This window comes from Labeo rohita, chromosome 8 (assembly GCF_022985175.1).
Source record: "Labeo rohita strain BAU-BD-2019 chromosome 8, IGBB_LRoh.1.0, whole genome shotgun sequence".
NCBI classification, from domain to species: Eukaryota; Metazoa; Chordata; class Actinopteri; order Cypriniformes; family Cyprinidae; genus Labeo; species Labeo rohita.
In genome coordinates, this window is record NC_066876.1 from 37,835,660 (window position 1) to 37,854,784 (window position 19,125).

General features: G+C 37.2%; 1 protein-coding gene across 2 annotated transcripts in view; it reads left to right on the forward strand.

The window, feature by feature from the left end:
* The first annotated feature begins 5,887 nt into the window (after positions 1-5,887).
* otud5a (OTU deubiquitinase 5a) overlaps positions 5,888-19,125 on the forward strand; it is a 35,222-nt gene continuing 21,984 nt past the window's right edge. Inside the window, exons 1-2 of one of the 2 annotated variants that reach the window (XM_051116831.1) lie at positions 5,888-6,714; positions 9,589-9,679. In XM_051116831.1, the coding sequence (XP_050972788.1) occupies positions 6,118-6,714; positions 9,589-9,679 (688 nt within the window). In that variant the 5' untranslated portion in view covers positions 5,888-6,117. Of the gene's footprint in view, positions 6,715-9,585; positions 9,680-19,125 lie in introns of both variants that reach the window. The other variant, XM_051116830.1, reaches the window with a different exon arrangement.

Consider the following 19,125-nt stretch of genomic DNA (forward strand, 5'->3'; position numbering starts at 1 on the left):
TGCACTCAAGTTCGTACAGACCACATCTAGAATTGACATGTGAGCAGTCAGTTCTAATGTTCCGTGTTGTTCATACTCACGTCACAGGTTTTTAAGATGTTCTTTCATCACTGACTGTAAATCACATTGTGTGTTATGATCGGCAGAAGAGCAGAGGAAACGTCACCTTAGATTAAGCATTAAATGTATCACTACAGCTCTGCCCTCTAGTGGCGGAGGACACTAATGACGTCTTACACGATTTACTGTATCTCAGTGAATAGCAGGGTATTTTGTAATAGAGGAATATTATTGTTATATTTCAATTAAGTCAACAATAATGGTTTTACACTGTTAAGACGTGTTGTGACGTCCGTGCGCAGTAGTTCAGGAGAAATGACTGTCTGAAGAAACATTTGAGAGAAATAAACACAATATCACTACAAATATACATCTTCTCTTTATTGTTTCCCCTTGATTACAGCAGATATCTAAAACAGCGCTTTGCTTGTTCTCTTTTAGATTTTGAGAACCTGAGAAGTTTCAGCCTTCAAGCAAAAAGAGACTAGATCACAAAATATAACACAGAGTACAATATATCTATGTATAATGTAATATGCATAACATTGTTTAATAAGTTCAGTGGAAATATGAACAAATTTCAGTTTCACCAGAGATACATGTTACCCTAGCATAACATGATGAACCATACGTTTGTTCATAAAACTGGTTTTAAACTTGTCAAAATAACAGTAACCTACAGTTAGAAGTTCTAAATCAAGACAGAAAATCCTGGAATGTGTGAAACAAACCCAATTACACTTTGATCTATTGAGAAGCATTCTTTCAAGGGTTTATAAGTATTGAAAGTGTTTTTATTGTCTTCTGCAACTCTTTCTGAAATATAAAATCAGTTCTATTCTATTCGATTCTATACTGTAGAGTAGCTAACTGAAACATACACAGCATTACAGAACCACACAAACCGGCTTGAATAAAATATAGGGTATGACATTTAATCAATTTTCAAACACAGAATATAATGTTCAATTGGTTGTGCATCTGCAGTGTTTCATTTTAAAATGATCAGAAAATTAACATGAAGCACAAGTGTGTCAGTGTTCTGACCAAAGGTATAGAAATGATAAAGGACGCTATAGAGACAGGCTCCTACCATTATTCAGCGACTACTAAATTGTCTCTAGCAGCAATAATGTTGACAATTAAATATATGTGTATGTAACCATTGCTTTTGTAATTTCGGCCGCATCTGAAATAGGCCGTACCACTGATTTTACCTGAGAAGTTATAGAAATACCCTAGAAAACTGCACATTTAAGGATGTACATTTAATACATGGGTGGAGTAAAAACACAAGGTAGCCAAAGTGTTTAAAACATGTGCTCAGTTCAGCTGAATGATCAAATTTAACTTTGTTGTTATGCTGTTTTTGCTTTTTTTAGATTGACTATCACTCTGTATAAACTCAGATTCAACAATAATTCTTAAATATTTATTACAATATGATAAATGTAACACTTCAGTATGAGATGACTGGATGCTTTCAACTGATTTTCGTACTGTCACCAACTGAACTGCTGTGGTCAAACTAACTGAAACATAGTGAACTAAATTACAAACTCGATCATAATACCAACCGTTCCGACTGATTCGTGAGTTTGATGAACCAAGCGCTCGAATCGGATCTCGGAATGCGAATCATTTGATTCAGATCGGGACTTCGGACCCCGGATCGGGAATCATTTGAGTCATTTTGGGACTTGTGACGTGAATCTTTTGATTCAGATCAGAACCTTGGAGCGGGTTTGCGAATCATCATCGCGCTTCGGCCCCGATCTAAAATGATGGTTCGCAAAATTATTATGATCGGGACTACGAAACGCAGTTCGGGGGATTCGTTTGATTTAAATCGGAACATTGGAGCGGGTTCGCGAATCATTTGATTTAGATCGGAACTCCTCGTATTGAGCATCATTTGATTCAGATCGGGACTTCTGAGCGGGTTCGCGAATCATATCGTGAATTGAGTGATTCGCGATCCGCGCTTCGGTCAAAACCATTTGTTTAACTGTACTAACCTTAAGCGGACACATGGGTTGAATATAGAAACACGGTTTGGGCTGCTTTAGGATTAACTGGTTCCATATACTTGTCTAGATCAACTTTGAATGAAGAAAAGAGAGGTTTAGAGCCAGAGCTTTTGTTTATGTAGTCTATGTGAAATTTGTAGGAAACATAAATGTAGTTATACTTTACTATATTCTCTGTCAAGTAGCGTAGTCAAACAATCTAAAAAAAAACTTCTTTAAAACAGAAAGAAAGGTCACTTACAAAATGAGATTGGGTACACTGCCAAAATTTAATTCAATTCAAATTTATTTGTATAGCACCTTTCACCATACATATCGTTGCAAATGTAGCGGACACCTGACGCATCCAGGACCAACATCAAATAAGGACAAACACCAGTAGTGCCTTTTCTTGGGTGTTTACTGCAAGCATAAAATGGGCAGCTTTACAACAAATGTCTTTGTTCTTGTTTCACAATCTCTCTTCAGAATGTTTCACGCAGACTCATATTACACGCTTTGTTTTCTTCACAGTATCTTAAATTGTTCCACTTAATAAAATGCGTACCAAATATGCATATTTTTATATAGAATTAATAAGATTTACAAATACTGAGGATTAATAGAACAATAATAAAACAAAATGAACTATAACTCATACCTGCAAGCATAAAATGGGCAGCTTTACAACAAATGTCTTTGTTCTTGTTTCACAATCTGTAAATACATCATTTAGTTAGTACATTGTCCCATATTCAAATATGCAGGCAACTTACAATACTAGAGCCACAATTCACAGGTTCAGTTTCTTCTCTGTAACCATATAGTCATGAACTACATTACCCAAAATGCACCGCGGATTACTGGCGCGCCTTTTACTCTGCACAGATGGATTAACCACTAACGTTATCACAACGAGATGAAATAGAACTCAAATTCACATAAACAAGCCTCTTCATTCTTATGAAAGTGAACACAGGACATAAATTGATACTTTGTACCGTTCATAGAAATACAAACGATCGCACGGTTAAAGCGATTCAGTTTATGCAAAGTGTTAAACACGTACAACTTTTAATTTTACACACAGCAGGGTTAACAATAGTATTACCAATGTGTCTCGTTCTGATTCCATTGTAACTTCTATTTAATATGCTTTAGGAAATTGTTTGAGTTTTTCATTAACAGTGACACATACCTCTCTTCACAAAGCAACTTTACAGCAAATTAAAGTTTTTACAATATATTTAGTAGCAGTGTTGGGCAGTAACGCATTACTTTGTAACGTGTTACTGTAATTTGATTCTTTTTTTAGTAACGGAGTAATTTAACGCGTTATAATTTCCAAATGAGTAATTAGATTATAGTTACAAGCATGCGTTACTGCTGCGTTACATCATTGCCGACAGAATCTGTTTTATCATCTGGATTGTAAAAAGGGTGTTGGCGGCACACGCGACGTCCTCTGCCTGAGACCTACTTCGACTGGTGAGCGCCTGTGAGGCGGATACTACCAATGAAAACAAAGTCAGCATGGGGAGAGGAAAGCACGCGTTCTGTAGCTGGAAATACAATCATTATTTTGAGTTTATTTCTGTCAAAGGAAAGAACATTATTGTGCGTTGTCAGAAAGGAAGAAAACCTTTTCAATCGTGAAAAACTCTATATCCATTTTAAAACACCTGAAAGGGCAGCACGGCACATTCAAACTTCTTGAGAATGTACCGGGTGCGGAGAGCAACGCACCAACTTCCATTGTCTTCACATGAGTCTCTGCCCGCACCCGCACCCGCACCCGCACCCGCACCCGCCCATCAAGTCTTATCCAGCGCTGCTCTCTGTTGCGTCGGCGCGCGGCGCGGGACAAGACTTGATGGGCGAGTGCAGGTTCGGGGCTGCGGGCGGGAAGAGATGCGATGTGCGGGATGCGATAGAATAAAATGATTTGCGGGACTCCCGCAAAATAGAAATATCTAAACATAAAATATCTAAAACAAAATGAATTGCTATTCATGTATTGCACAAAAGCAACAAGAACAACTACTGTAAAACAAAAATGATTAACACATGTAAGCATTGGCAGAGTTTCTATTTATAACACGTGTTTGCAGAGTTCAACAATGTTGATTTCTGGAATGCAGTGGACAATCAGAGAATCCACTCACCGCTCGAAATGCCGTGTGTTCTGCAACCACACACGCAGCAGCCTATTGCTTTTAGTAAAAATAACAGCGGTTTGTGAATGTTGAGGCTTTAATAACAAATATTTTATCGGGAGCGTTTATGCTGGGATGTTAGGCAACACACAAACTTACTATTTCATGTAAATTTCGTGGATGTACATAAAAGTAATGTAACTAGTAATGTAACTAATTACTTTTGAAATAAAGTAATCAGAACAGTAATTTGATTACTTTTAAAAGGAGTAATCAGTAATTAGTAATTTAATTACTTTTTCAGAGTAACTTGCCCAACACTGTTTAGTAGTAGCTTACTAGTGGTGACTATGTCAGGTTGATGTACATATGGCAGAGATGTGTGGTAAAGATCAATTAATGACGTAATCAAAGAAACAAAGAACACTATAAATTAGTAGCAGAATTCAGTAGTGCTGTATGTTGTTTCAGGGTTGGCATCATCTGAAGTCCTCTGAGGGGTTTCCATCATCTCTTCTTAAGTGTTCTGGATCCAGACTGGAGCTTGTGAATTCCTAGTTACCACGGGATGTCAATCCCATGACAGAAACAGAGAACAAATAGGAACATAATTAGCGTAGCTGCTGTTCAAGAAAGATTTGTTAAACCAGAACTAAAAGATCAATAATGTGCATTTGATCAGATATATACCTGCAGGAAAAGTTTATGAGATGCATTATTTGAATGCTTGGCTAAAAAGATGTGTCTTTAATCTAGATTTAAACAGAGAGAGTGTGTCTGATCTCCGAACGTTATCCGGAAGGCTGTTCCAGAGTTTGGGAGCCAAATGCGAAAAGCTCTACCTCCTTTTTTAAAACAAGTGAATGTCATCTTTCTCATAGGAGTGACAAAACAGAAACTCACTTCACTGTCTTACTGATATTACAATGATGTCCATAAGCTTTTGTGAAATTTGGATTAACGGATTTGGATTCTTTAAGGAGAGAACTATAACTTCTTGTTATGATCTTCAATGGTGTAGAATTTAGTAGGGACGCTATGACATGCCCCTACCAATATCCAGAAACGACTAAATTGTCCCTAGCAATAATTGCCCACCAGTGCCGAAATCAAACCTACGACCTTGAGTATGTTGAACAAGAACATGCTATTTCAGTGTTTCTACTCCAATATTTCAAGTTTAATTCAATGTTACTAGCATTATTGGTGAAATTTTCTAGCAGTTTCTGAGTGAAAATTGCTTCCACATCAGTTTTTTTTCAGTGTACAGCTATAAATTCATTAACACACGCGCTGTAAAAAGGACCTGGGTGACCTAGGTTCTACCCATAATTTTATCACGTCAAATCACATTTTTAAAATCATAGTGTTATCTGAAGACAAAGGGTATTTGGCAGGCCTGTTTCATGATTATGGGTGTCCAAAAGTAATGTATCAGAAATGGCTCCACATGGTGGTGATGCAGTGATTCCTCTGTCTCTGTTTTATTCGGGTTTAATAAACACTCACAATAAACAGACTGGAGGCAATAAATCGCAGAGGTGGGCTCTGGATAGTGTACCGTAAAGTGCTGAGCAGCAAAGAAAACACACGAACGATTCCACTGACAGCTTCTGAAACAGAGCGCGGGAGGCGGGACGAGCGGCGGGACGGAAGTGACGTGACGGCGTCGTCATCCGTATGTTGATGTTGTGTGGCAACAGCAGGACCGAGGGACGGAAGACGGTTTGTTTTTGTTCTGTTATCCGCCGTTTTTACCCTCCAAACCAGCTCACATTGAATTAAATTCGCCCCGGGCGGACAGGAGCGCGTATTACGACTTCAAAGACGCTCAAGTTTAAATGTCCAAACGCGTTCGGAGTCGGTAAAACGGACACCCTCCCTGAACGGTCATGACGATCCTGCCGAAGAAGAAGCCGAACTCATCGGTCGGTGTGTCTGATCACCCCGACGACCCCGACCGCCGGACCGGCTCCGACCCGCACCAGCACCAGCACTCCCACGGGGTCCGGTCAGGCGCGAGGCCCCGCGCTTCCCCGCCACCCTGGTCGTATCAAGCCGCACCGCCGCCGTCCAGAGAGGACAGGCGAACTGAATCCAGCTCCCGGCCGCAGCAGGCCTCTCCTCCGCCGGTGGGCGCCGGGTCTCCGGTCGGCCCGGGGGATGCGACAGGGATGGCGTGCGTGTCCGGGGGTCGGGCTGAGCTGTCAGGCGGGGTGGGCTGTGGAGGTGGGATGGGAGGGTGCTGCTCGGGGCCTGGGCTCAGTAAGAGGAGGAGACAGGCGACCTGCTCCGGTGGGGTGGCCGGTGGAGGGACCGTACCCGGGGCGACAGGGGGAGGAGGAGGCGGCGGCGGCGGCGGCGGCGGCGGAGGAGGAGGCGGGGGGGGTCCCAGTCCCGAGCAGGAGGAAGGAGCCGGGTATAACAGTGAAGATGAGTATGAGAATGCTTCCAGACTACAGTCAGAGGACCCAGCCACTGTTGAACAGGTATGTGGATGGAGGCTGTCACCTAATGCTCACAGACACAGACAGCGTGTTGATTTTGACTTAAATGTTCGTCCTGGCACTAGCATAGACGGATGGAAAGATTTGATGGGTGGACAGAGTGACAGCTAGGTAGATAAAGAGATAGACAGATAGAACAATGAATGGATGGATACATAGATATGAATGATAGATCAATGAATTACAGAATTATAGATAGCTTGGACCCATTAATAGATAGATGTACACACAGAAAGGTAATGAAATGACAGATAATTGGATAGACAGAAAAGCAATATATATAAACGGGCAGACTGACAAACGGCTATCGCTGATATCGCTTGTAAAAGTGAGGATGGATAATGTCAGGGACATCAGATGACATGATAAATTATGGCAGTTGTATAAGCTGTGCCCTGCGTTAATTGCTTTGTGTCTCAGTATAAAGACGTAATACATGATTTCTATTGGATTGCACTCAGCATGCATGATATTAGGGATGCAGAGGTTTGGCTGGACAGGAAACCAGTGTTCGTCTGAGTAACTGTGCATAATTAATTTATTGCCATGTTGTGGCTAGGCCTGGGTGATACGGCCTAAAATGTTATCACAATATTTTTTTTTCCATGTCGTGTGATATCAGTGTCTATCTTGATATTCATTTACCTTTAATGGGGAAGGAAATGCTGTATGAAAGCACAACTTGTTTGTTCACAATTACACTTTACTTATTTTGTTTACTTATTTTAAACATGTTTTCCCCTAAAATCTGTGTTTTCCATTTTATTTACTTAGTTTGGCCGTCTTATTCTGTGTCTAATGAAATGGAAGATTACAACTTTAATGGTTTAATCAATCTTTTAAAGTGTGATTGATAAAAATATAACAATTGATTTATAAAAATGTAGCATTTCTATTTTTTGGCACATACGATGACACACAACAGAACTGTATAAATTAAAACGTAAGTATTAAATATTATTACTAATTATTTCTGCTGTGTAATAATGGGCTGTTAAATTAATCAATTTTAAGAAAAAAGTCCATAGTTTATCATGGTCATCAATATAAATTAGAGCACAATATCAGTATGAAATTATTTATCACTCAGCTAATTGCAACTCATTAATTTATGAAATTGTTAAGAGGAAATGTAGTAAATCGGTTCTAAAACAAATTTCAAATTCGGTTTTGACACAATGCTTTTCATTACAGATTTCCAGTGGATGAAATCAATGCTTGTCTTAATTTGTACATTCTTACGTCTTATTTTAAACATGTTTTTCACTAGATCTGTTTTCCATTCTTTTGTCCATTTTATTCGGTGTCTAATAAAATGAAAGAATAAAACTTTAACAATGTGATCTGTCTTTAAAAATGTATACAAATGAAAATACAACAATTAATTTACAACAATACATTGAATTTTTATTTTTTGTCACATGTTACATAACAGAACTGTATATAGATTAAAACATGGATGAATAATATATTGGATAAAATAATAATACATGGATAAAATAATAATATTATTACTAAATTATTAGTACTACTTATTAATAAACAATTAATGGTAAGCAGGCTGTTAAATGAATCAATTTTGAGAAAAAAAGTCCTTAGTTTATTATTGTTGTCAACATAAATTTGATCACAATCTCAATATGATATTGTTTATCTCTCAGCCCTAATTGTGACTCTTTTTAACGAATGAAATTGTAAAGGCAAAAATGTAATAAATCGGTTCTGAAATCATTTTCAAATTCAGTTTTGACACCATACTGGTATGTAAAGGCCACTTTTCATTATCTTGCAAATTACATTTTTACATCTTATTCAAATTCTGTGGTGTTTTTTTTTTTTTTTTTAGGAGTATGTTGATTAAAGGTGCAGTGGGTTGTTCATGTTGACTTTAATGCTTTAACTTTAATGGCTTAAACACTGTTAGGTTTATTCTTCGTGAACACTTTCTCTGTGGAATGATGTATGAAACCTGAGGTGTTATTCCATTTTTAAGGGTTGTTTCTAAGACTATCACATGTCTTGCAAGTTCAACAAAATCTTATGTAAGATGGAGAGACAAATAATGAAGCATTAAATCATTTGTATAGAGCTATTCAGTCATAACATTGATTGGTATGGCTAATTCATTAGTTTCCCTATGGAATATTTAGAAAGGGTTTTCATTTATGAGTAGAATGATATCTCTGGTCAATACTACTGAAAGAGTTTTGTTATACATCACAAATGATAAACAATCATGCTTCAAATGATAGTTTCAAACTTGTTGTTTTTTATTTTTATTTTTTTTTATTTTAAGCTGCTAAAAAGTTGCAAACCACAGACCTTATTTTAATCTAAAACGCTGTTCCAGAAGCCCATTATTCCAGAGGGATCTGATGGTTCAAAAGCTAATTTTCTTTTTGGTTTCAGGACTACAGACTGAACTGTGCTGTGTTTCATAAGTAGATAATCATTGGTGTGATCATTTCTATGATCTGCAGCCCTTATTAGTCATATCTGAACCCCTCTTTGCCCAGACAAAATGCTCATTAATATTAACCATTATACTTAAAATCATTGTTTATAAATAGACATTATTGGTATCATCTCCAATTTATGATCAGTTGTGAACAACCATGTTTGTTAAAGAAACATGATGCATACGAGTTGAAATTGGAATTGAAAGAGAAGTTTTGATGCTGCTGCTGCATAAAAATGTGAGATGCTTCGTGATGCTCTTGACAATTTAAGAACTTTAGATGTTCAAAATAAATGGTACCAACAATAAACGTAGCATTAGAAGTCTGTCTGTTTATGGAGCGCATTATAATGAACCCCCACTGTGTCTGTTCTGAAATTCTGCCTCTGTTACAGCAGGAACACTGGTTTGAAAAAGCACTCCGGGAAAAGAAAGGATTTGTCATCAAAAAAATGAAGGAAGATGGTGCCTGCCTCTTCAGAGCTGTTGGTGGGTACATTATTAGTCACCTGATGTTCACTTGACATCAAAAGATTTAGTAGATGTTTGCTAACTCATCTATTGATCATGGTCTAGAACCTGGGTGATTGTCATTTTCAGTTTGGCGTAATGCTGTCTATATGCACCAAATACCCAGAAGGCTTGCTGCTTTTGGTAAAATGATTTGCTGTGTCGTAGCAATACTGTATCTCACAATGCAGTGTGCTTAACTTAACCTTCGATTTCAATTTGTGTCAAATGTAATGATAATATGATCTGTTTTGATTTTGTTTTAATATTTACACTATACTGTTCAAAAATTTGGGATTGGTAAGTAGACTTGTATGCTCAGCAAAAATCTGCATTTATTTGATTTAAAATACAGTACAAACAGTAATATTGTGAAATATTATTAAGTTTTAAAATTATTATTTCTATTTGAATATATTGTAAAATGTAATTTATTCCTGTGATCACAGTCTTCAGTGTCACATGATTCTTCAGAAATCATTCTAATATGCTGATTTGCTGCTCAACACATATTTTCTATTTATTTATTTTTTTGTTTATTATTAGTTAATTTTTTTCTCAGGACTCTTTAATGAATAGAAATATCTAAAGATCAGCATTTATCTGAAATAAAAAGCTTTTGTAACTTTATACACTATACCATTCAAAAGTTTGAAGTCAGTATAATTTTTTTTTTGGGGGGTTATAGAAATTAATATTTACTTATTTTCATTAAATAATAATAACCGTAGTTTACACAGGACTGGTGGAGAATGTGAATTGATACGCCTTTATTAAATATGTTAGTGGTTTATTTTGATAGTTTAACTGTTGTGGTGTTAAGGGAAAGAACCTCAGCAGTGTGTTCTTAACATAAGAGAAAGACACAGTCATTTCTGCTCGCTGCAATAAATCGCTGTTTTTCTCCACTAAACAAGTGAATTTCGCCGAGATATTTTCAGAGATGTTAGACAAGATGTTATAGAATAATGATTTAATGAAAACCTAATTGGGGTGACATTCGACCTATTTTTTCGAATTTCCTGAAAACGTCCCACAGGTTTTCCCAGATCGCATCAAATATAAAAAAAAAACTCTCTCTCTCTCTCTCTCTCTATATTTATTTATTTATTGTATATTACATCTCCTTAACTCATTATTTGGACATTTGTTCACAAAATTGAATTCAAAATTTAAAATAAGTTTTTTTTATTCCTGATACACTTTCTAGATGCCACTTGCTGGATAAATGTAGTGATGCAGGGACAGAATGGTTAAAATGGTTAAAATGGTTGTATGGTTGCATAATGTGCTATTTTACATATTTTTAAAAATGGTAATAGTTTGCTGCACATGCTGCATTAAGCTCAACATGAAATGTTGAATGCATCATGTGCATGTTTATGAAGTGTTTATGGTCTTGTTCTGTTTCATTCCACTGCAAACACTGCATTCAATTCTGAATCAACTCCTACTGTTTTTTTATTTATTTATTTATTTTTTTTTGGATGATGATGATTCAGGAAAAGGTGATTTTAGGGAATCAAAATGGGTTGCAATGGGTTGCAAAATTCTTTTCATGTTGAATTCGTCAGAATATATTCTTGGTTTGTTGTTAAAACTAATAGTAATGGTCATCCTTAGGGTTATTTATCTCACAGTAATGTACATGTGCCTGTTGAGTATCTGAGCAGCTACCAGAACGTCCCTCTGGGTGGCGCCACTCATCTACATGTCTGAAGTATTGGGCGCTGTGCTCTGACAGCACACTATGGAATGAGTGTTCTATTACATTTCAGTTTCAGCTTGTAAATGTGCAGTTTTTGTTTTATGACCTGCGGTTCTGACTTCTGCTTCTTTTCTTGCGTTTCATGATCATAAATTAACCCCTTAGTGTTTACTAAATTGCACAGATCATTAGAAGCCATATTAACCGCTCGGGTGTGATGTTACACCCAAGCCGCTATGGGCTTCACCTCTGACCCGTTCCCATAAGTCTACTGACTGTCCTCGTTATATGTCGTAGTGCTTATATATGGCACCACAAAATCAGTAGCATACGTTTTTTATTTTATTCAGGTGATATTAATGAATTTCTTTGTCAGTTACTTTCTTTAAGGATAATGCATGTGTTTACTTTAGTGGATGCCGTGGGTCGGATGATCTGTATACTGGGATTTTTCTCTGAAAATGTTTAGCTACTGTCTCTGAAACCACCATTGAGTGGCATCTCACCCTGTTTCCTTTTTCATTCTCTCTTTCATGTCTCTGTTTCCTTCTCTTGCTCTTCTAATCTGTGTCCTGTTTCTCCCCCTCTTGAGCGCACACGTTCATTTCATGAGTCTTTTTCCTGTTCTCATTAATATACAGAGGCCCTTGTGTGAGTTTTATGCAGGATGTGATAGACAGGCATGTGATGTGTTGACCTACATGAATTGTTCCCATCAGGGACACTGTGCCACAGTTCTTGCACCGCAGGTGTGAAACTATCCGTCTCCAAACAATCACTCGAGTCAAACAATACACGTTATATAAGTGGCCCGATGGTTATAAGGTTCTCACAGCCAGTGGGATCATGATAACCCAGGGCCGGATAGTTTCGTACGGGATGCTGTTGATTTGAAGTAATAGATATGAATGTGTATTAGATCATTGTGGAGACCTTGTTTACTTGCTTTTGAAATTTAGCTTTACGTGGTCATTTTATGCCCACTCATTTTAGGGTGACCTGTCCTTTTAAGGCTGTGTTTCATTTATAGAGAACCAAAGCACTATTACAATTGCTCCTTATAATGTGGGCTGAGGTGAGACTTGGTGTATTTTAGTTCTGCTTTCAGAATTATGTTTATCGCATTGAATGTGGAGTCGACGCAGTGCAGCCTTAACTCGCTTACATGCTTTTATTACCAAAAATCCTATTTTCATTATTTTTCATTAACGTATTATTCTGTAATGCTGTATGCTGACATGTTGTTTACAAATTCATGATTGTTCTCATCACATAATCAGTCCTGTCAACAAGGCAGCAAAAAACAGATCTCCGCTATCAGATTTTGCCCTTATTTTCCTGGTCAACCTCAATGTTTTGTTGATGTTTTGGTTCTCACATTATAAAAAGGTAGGTCAGGAGAGCAGTGTTTAATTCCCATGATTATCTCCATTATAATCCTGTATGTCTGAACAACAACATTACCACTCAACAGTTTGGTTTCAGTATTTTTTTGTTTTATATGGCTTTTGAAAGATGTCTCTTATGCTCACCAAGGCTGCATTTATTTGATTAAAAACACAGTAAAAACATTAAAACTGTGAAAAAAAATATTACAACTTAAAATAGCTGTTTTATATTTGAATGTGTTTTAAAATGTAATTCATTCCTGTGATGCAAAGCTGAATTTTCAGCATCATTACTCCAGTCACATGATCCTTCAGGAATCATTCTAATATTCTGATTTGCTGCTCAACAAACATTTCTTCTTATTATTAATGTTGACTGTTGTGCTTCTTCATATTTTTGTCAAAATTGTGACATCCTTTTTTAGCATTCTTTTATGAATCGAAAGTTCAAAGTAATGAACTTTTGTAGCATTCATTATCACTTCTGATCAATTTAATGCATAATTTAGTAAAAAATAATCTTACTGACCCCAGACGTTTGAATGTTGAAACCGTGTTACTCAAAAGTTTAGTGGTTAAAAAAAAAAAAAGACAACTTTTATAGAAAAACATGATTTCTGCATGTCACCTTCCACCTGACTCTGGATTTTGTAATAATTCAGTTTTCCTATGTTCAACACAACCAAACCTAACTTTTGCAGTTCATAGTTTGCAGTAAGGAGGCTCATGTGCGCTAGCGTGCAAATGCGTATGCAGTGTTTGCAAATTGGTTTGCAAATGATTTTCCAAGGTATTTTATCTCACAGAGGTTTATATCCTGAGGTCTGTTCAATGGTAATTTGTGGGGGTGTTGTAGGCTACCAGTTGAAAGTTTGGACAAACCTTCTTATTCTTTACTAGTGCTGTATCCCATCTATTTTATATTAAATGCACTGGCGTTCTTGAAAAGCTTTATGAGCTGCATCTTGGGAAGCTTTTAGGGAGTATTGAAGGATTGTGCATACAATGCTGCACATTTATGGACTCACTTCCACCGTTCAAGTTCACTTCCAGAACGAAAAATTGCATATAATGTACTCACCCCCTTGTCATCCAAGATGTTCATGTCTTTCTTTCTTTCAGTCGTAAAGAAATTATGTTTGAGGAAAACATTTCAGGAATGTTCTCTATATAGTGGACTTCTATGGTGCCTGTGAGTTTGAACTTCCAAAATGTAGTTTCAATGCAGCTTCTAAGGCTCTAAATGATACCAGCTGATGAAGAAGGGTCTTATGTAGCGAAACCCTAACCCTACTTTTTAACCTCAGATGCTTGTCTTGTCTAGCTCTGTGATGCGCATGTGTACTCTGTGTAATCCGGGTCAATACAGTTGGGGTGTGTCGAAAAACTCCCATCTCATTTTCTCCTCCACCTTCGAAATCGTCCTACATCGCCCTTCGATCAAACGCACTTTACAAAAAAAGGTAAAACAGCGATGATTTTGAAGTTGGAGAAGAAAATGGGATGAGAGTTTTTCAACCTACCCTAACTGTCTTGAACCGGAATACACAGAGCACATGCAGAGCTAGACAAGACAAGCATTCGAGGTTAAAAAGTATAGAAATTGTAATTTTTTTTAGAAAATAACCAATCGTTTCACTAGATGAGTCCCTTTTTCCTCGTCTGGGATCGTTTAGAGCTTTTGAAGCCGCATTTAAACTACATTTTGGAAGTTCAAACTCACGGCACCATAACAGTCTGCTATATGGAGAATTTTTGTTCTGGAAGGGAACTTCTTCTTTAAAAATATAGCTTCTTTATTTTTATGCTCTGGATAAAAAAAACAAAACAAAAAAAAAACCATCTTTGGCATCAATAGTTCTATGAAGAACCTTGAACATCCACAGAACCTTTCAAATGCAGAAAAGGTTCTTTATAGTCAAAAAAGGTTCTACAGATTTTAAAATGTTCTTCAAAATTGTTCTTTTAGTAACTGTTCACTGAAAGGTTCTTTGGGAAAACAAAAATCTATGGTTTCTTGTTTCCAGCCAAAATATCTAAAAACTCTTAAATCAAGAAGGATTTTCTAGACAAACTAAAATTATTGTCTTGTTTTCAAAAAAAAGACATCAGATTTAAGTGAGTTTTTGCTTAGAACAAGCAAAATAATCTGCCAGTGGGGTAAGCAAAATAATCTTATTTTAAGGAGAAAACTAGATTATTTTGCTTACCCCATTGGCAGATTATTTTGCTTGTTTCAAGGAAAAACTCACTTGACTTTGACTTCTTTTTTCTGAAAACAAGACAATAATTTTTGCTTTTCTAGAAAATCCTTCTTGATTTTAGAATTTTTAGATATTTTGGCTTTACACTGAAAATAAAAATTATTTTCTCACTTAGATTTTTTGTCTTGTTTCCAGCCAAAATATCTAAAAATGTCTAAATCTAGAAAAGTAAAAATTATTGTCTTGTTTTCAGAAAAAATAAATCAAAATAATCTAGTTTTCTGCTTGAAACAAGATTGTTTTACTTACCCCACTGGCAGATTATTTTGCTTGTTGTAAGTAAAAACTCACTTAATTTGGACTTCTTTTTTCTGAAAACAAGATGATGATTTTTACTTCTTGATTTCTTCTTGATTTAAGAATTTTGGCTGGAAACAAGACAAAAAATCTAAGTAAGAAAAGCATTTTTCGCAGTGTGGAACCTTTATTTTTAAGAAGAGTGTAAGATCACGAGGAACAGATTATGTTCCAACCATTGACTGGTGAATATCAGCCCAACTGACGTGAATTAAGAAGAATACATGGAAATAGTGAGTGTCCACTGGCTATTTTGTTTTGACAGTTTCTGATCAGACCTGTCACATTTCACCGCATCATGGGGGAGTGCGTTTCATTTTTTCAGAAAAGGAGCACTAATATGGACACTTGCTCACACACACACACACACACACCTGTGACTTGTGTTTGATAGTGAGAACTCTGCCGCTGCGGTTTCAGTTTTGGTATTACAAAGAAAAACTTTCAAAAGGTTTCGTGGTTTTACACATTAGACGTTCGATTGGCTGAGATGAGATGGATGAGTCCACCGATCTACACCGTTCAACAACTGTTGTAATACCCCGCTTTGGTGTGGTTTCAAAGGGCCAGGTCCTTATTTTAAAAACAGTTTTGTTGTGAATCACCAAGTCTGAATCACGACGAGTTTGCAGGTGCTCTGTGCTGCAGCAATTGTTGCGCAGGGTTTCACGTTGGGAATGCGCTTCTCCTTTATGATACGTGGGAAACGGTGTCATGTGTTCGATCCCTGCCCTAGCTCCCAGCACTCGCTCTCCTTTCCAGCGCTGCTCCGCTGGTTTTCCAGAGCACCGCCCCTCTCGACCAGCTCGACCTGGTCTTTGGTGAACAGCAGTTGACACCATTACCAACACACACACTGACTGTTTACTTTTAGGAGTGGGGTGACCTGACCCAGCCAGGTAAACAAACACTAATTAGGCTCTTCAAAACAGTTTAACCAGTGTAGGTTCCAAACTTTGGCCGTAAGTAGCTCAGCCGTCTGATGCGAATGCTTGTCCGCAGGTCAGCGGGTTAAAAGCTGCGAATTCTTGTACTGTAACGAGAGCCTGTTTAAATGCTTTATTTTTCCGGTCGCCCATTGAAGATTAAGGTTACACGGTGGATCGTAACCCTACACTGAAGGAAGTTGACTGTTTGTTCGAGTAACAGTGCAGTTGTTTGTTTTTGGCTTGGATTTGCACATTTCTTCCAAAGTGCATTTTGTTAAGACTTTCTCTTTCCGGGCAATTACGTGGGGTGACCTCTTCACCTGGGCTATAACAGTCTGGCTGTGATGTGAAGTTTGCTAGAGGTTTTGTATTTGAATAAATATTCAAAAAGCGTAGATAGTTGTGACTCTAAAATCTGATTGGATAAGCCAAGTTTGAAGTCGTTGTAAAAGCTGATATGTGCGCACTTTTAACCTCACATCATTTGAATTTTGTACTAATACGTCAGGTGTATTTATGTGCAGTTATGCTAATCAAGTCCATTACTCAACAGAATAATGGTTTATACTGGAGTCTTTATGATGCTTGATGGTTGCTAGGATGTTGTTATTGTTTACTAAACCTAGCAGTGCTGTTAAATTAACTGAAGCTGAAATCAATTAAATATAAATACTAGATGAAATTATTACAATTTTTCTTTACATATTTTAGTTGGTTAAACTAAAATTCTAATTAAAGTTAAACTAGTTAAACTGAAATTCTAAGTGCTAAAATTAATAAATGCTAAAATTAAAAACTTAAAAACAGAACCTAGTGAAAATGACAAGCACATAACAAAAATACTCAAATTTATTCTAAAATGTAACTAATATATTAAAAAAGCCTATTCAAAATGCAAACAAATACTATAATAGTATATAAATAATAAATTAGCACTTTAATCGTAAGCATCAGCAGTAGTAATAGTGATTCTTGCCATTGCAAACACCACTAATAAATGTAATTTATTATATAGTGATGTTTGATAAAATGCACAGCCTACAGTTGCTTCTTGTTTTATTTTGACACTTTCCAAGAACTGTTGTAGAGGGAATTGCAACGACAACCTTTTATATTTGTCATCTAGGCTTTTTTTGTCCACCCCGTTTCCTCAGAGTTTAGTTTAAATGCACATACTTCCTTTTGTCAAGTCAGTTGTTGATTTCACTTTCCCCTTAAGCAAGATTCTATTTCTGGAAGCGTTATTTTCTCTGGTCTCTCTCTGAGGCGCTCGGGCAGATGGAGGGCTAAGAACAGCCTCACCTGGAGCAACACTACACTCTACCTCACATGGCAGAATGTGTATATGAAAATTCCCATCGTATGCAAAGCGCATTCCAGTGTAAGCCCTGTTTATTTTCCCCAGCACGCACGCCGGGATCTCTTCCAGATACCTGCTCCGGTAGTAAACAAAGCTGTCTGTGCCCTGCCGTGAACCTCTGACAGACAGCTCGGCTGCATTCCTCTCGTTGTGATTGTAGAGCAGATGCCACGAATGCCATAACGTGATTTGACGGAGCGGGAAACACGAAGGTGTGGCTGAAATTCCTTTCTTCCAGATTCGTTTACCCACCTTGCCCTTGGGTACTTGAATACTTCATCCCAAAATGACTTTCAGTGTATGGACAAGAAACACAGAAGTTGTGTCCCAAGTGATGCGCTATGTACTCAACCATCTAGTTTATGGATTTTAGAAGGGCGTTTGGTAATCATTTGGTCAAAGTGCTGACATACAACACAGAGCAGGCTACTTTAGTTAGTAAACAAAGTCTCAGCTTTCAAATGTTGTCGATTTGTAAGAAATTCAAACAACAAATGCAGTTTTGTGGCTCTTCAGTGTATCGTGACAGATCAGTGTACTGTCTCGGTTTAAGCAGAACGTGAACCGATCATCTCTTCCTCTTTATTAGTTATAGCACGAAATAAACATGAATGAACATCGGAAGGTGTCTTGTTTCAATTGCAGAAAGACAGCAATACATACCGTTTTTCCAGTTCAAGAAGTCTACCGACATTAATCTACTCTCCTGTCCGGTTTGTTTGTCGGACGAAATGGGAGATTCTAGGGCTGCCCTTGACTACAGATTTTTCTGGTCGGCTAGTAGTCATTCATTTTAAGCATTAGTCGACTACTGGTTGCACGTTTATTAATAAACCATACAAATCATAATAATGAGCCTTTAATTGCCTACATAGCTTAATAAGCGCTCAGGAGCACGCAGAAAAACCTTGCCACAGCGCACTGGTAGATGTGATAATTCTGAATGTGTCTGGGAAAATAGCAAGGAGCCTGCATTAACGTTTTAACAATCGATTGATAAACTAGTGCTTTCTTTGTTTTCGGCTTAAGAGTATGCATGCGTGTTTGTATGTTCTGTATGCATGTTTGATATGAATTACATAATCTGAGATTATTTTTTTTTTATTTGTAATGGTTCATTTAAAAGTAGACATTTCACTCTCTGTAGATATATTTTTCATGTCTGTAAGACAAGTATATATGAAGAGTTCAGATGCAAAAGCCTCTAAATCCATCTGACGTTTTTCTTTAAAATGAGCGTTTCTTTCTGGCTACTTTGTGTAGGTTTCTATGTAAGTGCTGGTACTTCTGATTGGGCTGCGGCTGGAATTTAGTGAGTTTGAAGTAAAAGTATTTGATGGACGTATAATATGTGTCAGGAGCATTCACTCAGTGTCATTATCTCATTTTTGACCGAGCTGGTTTTGCATCTGAACTCTTCATATGGAGTTTCAAAGTTTCGCGCTCAAGTTCAGAGACCGGGACGACCGAAAGCGCACC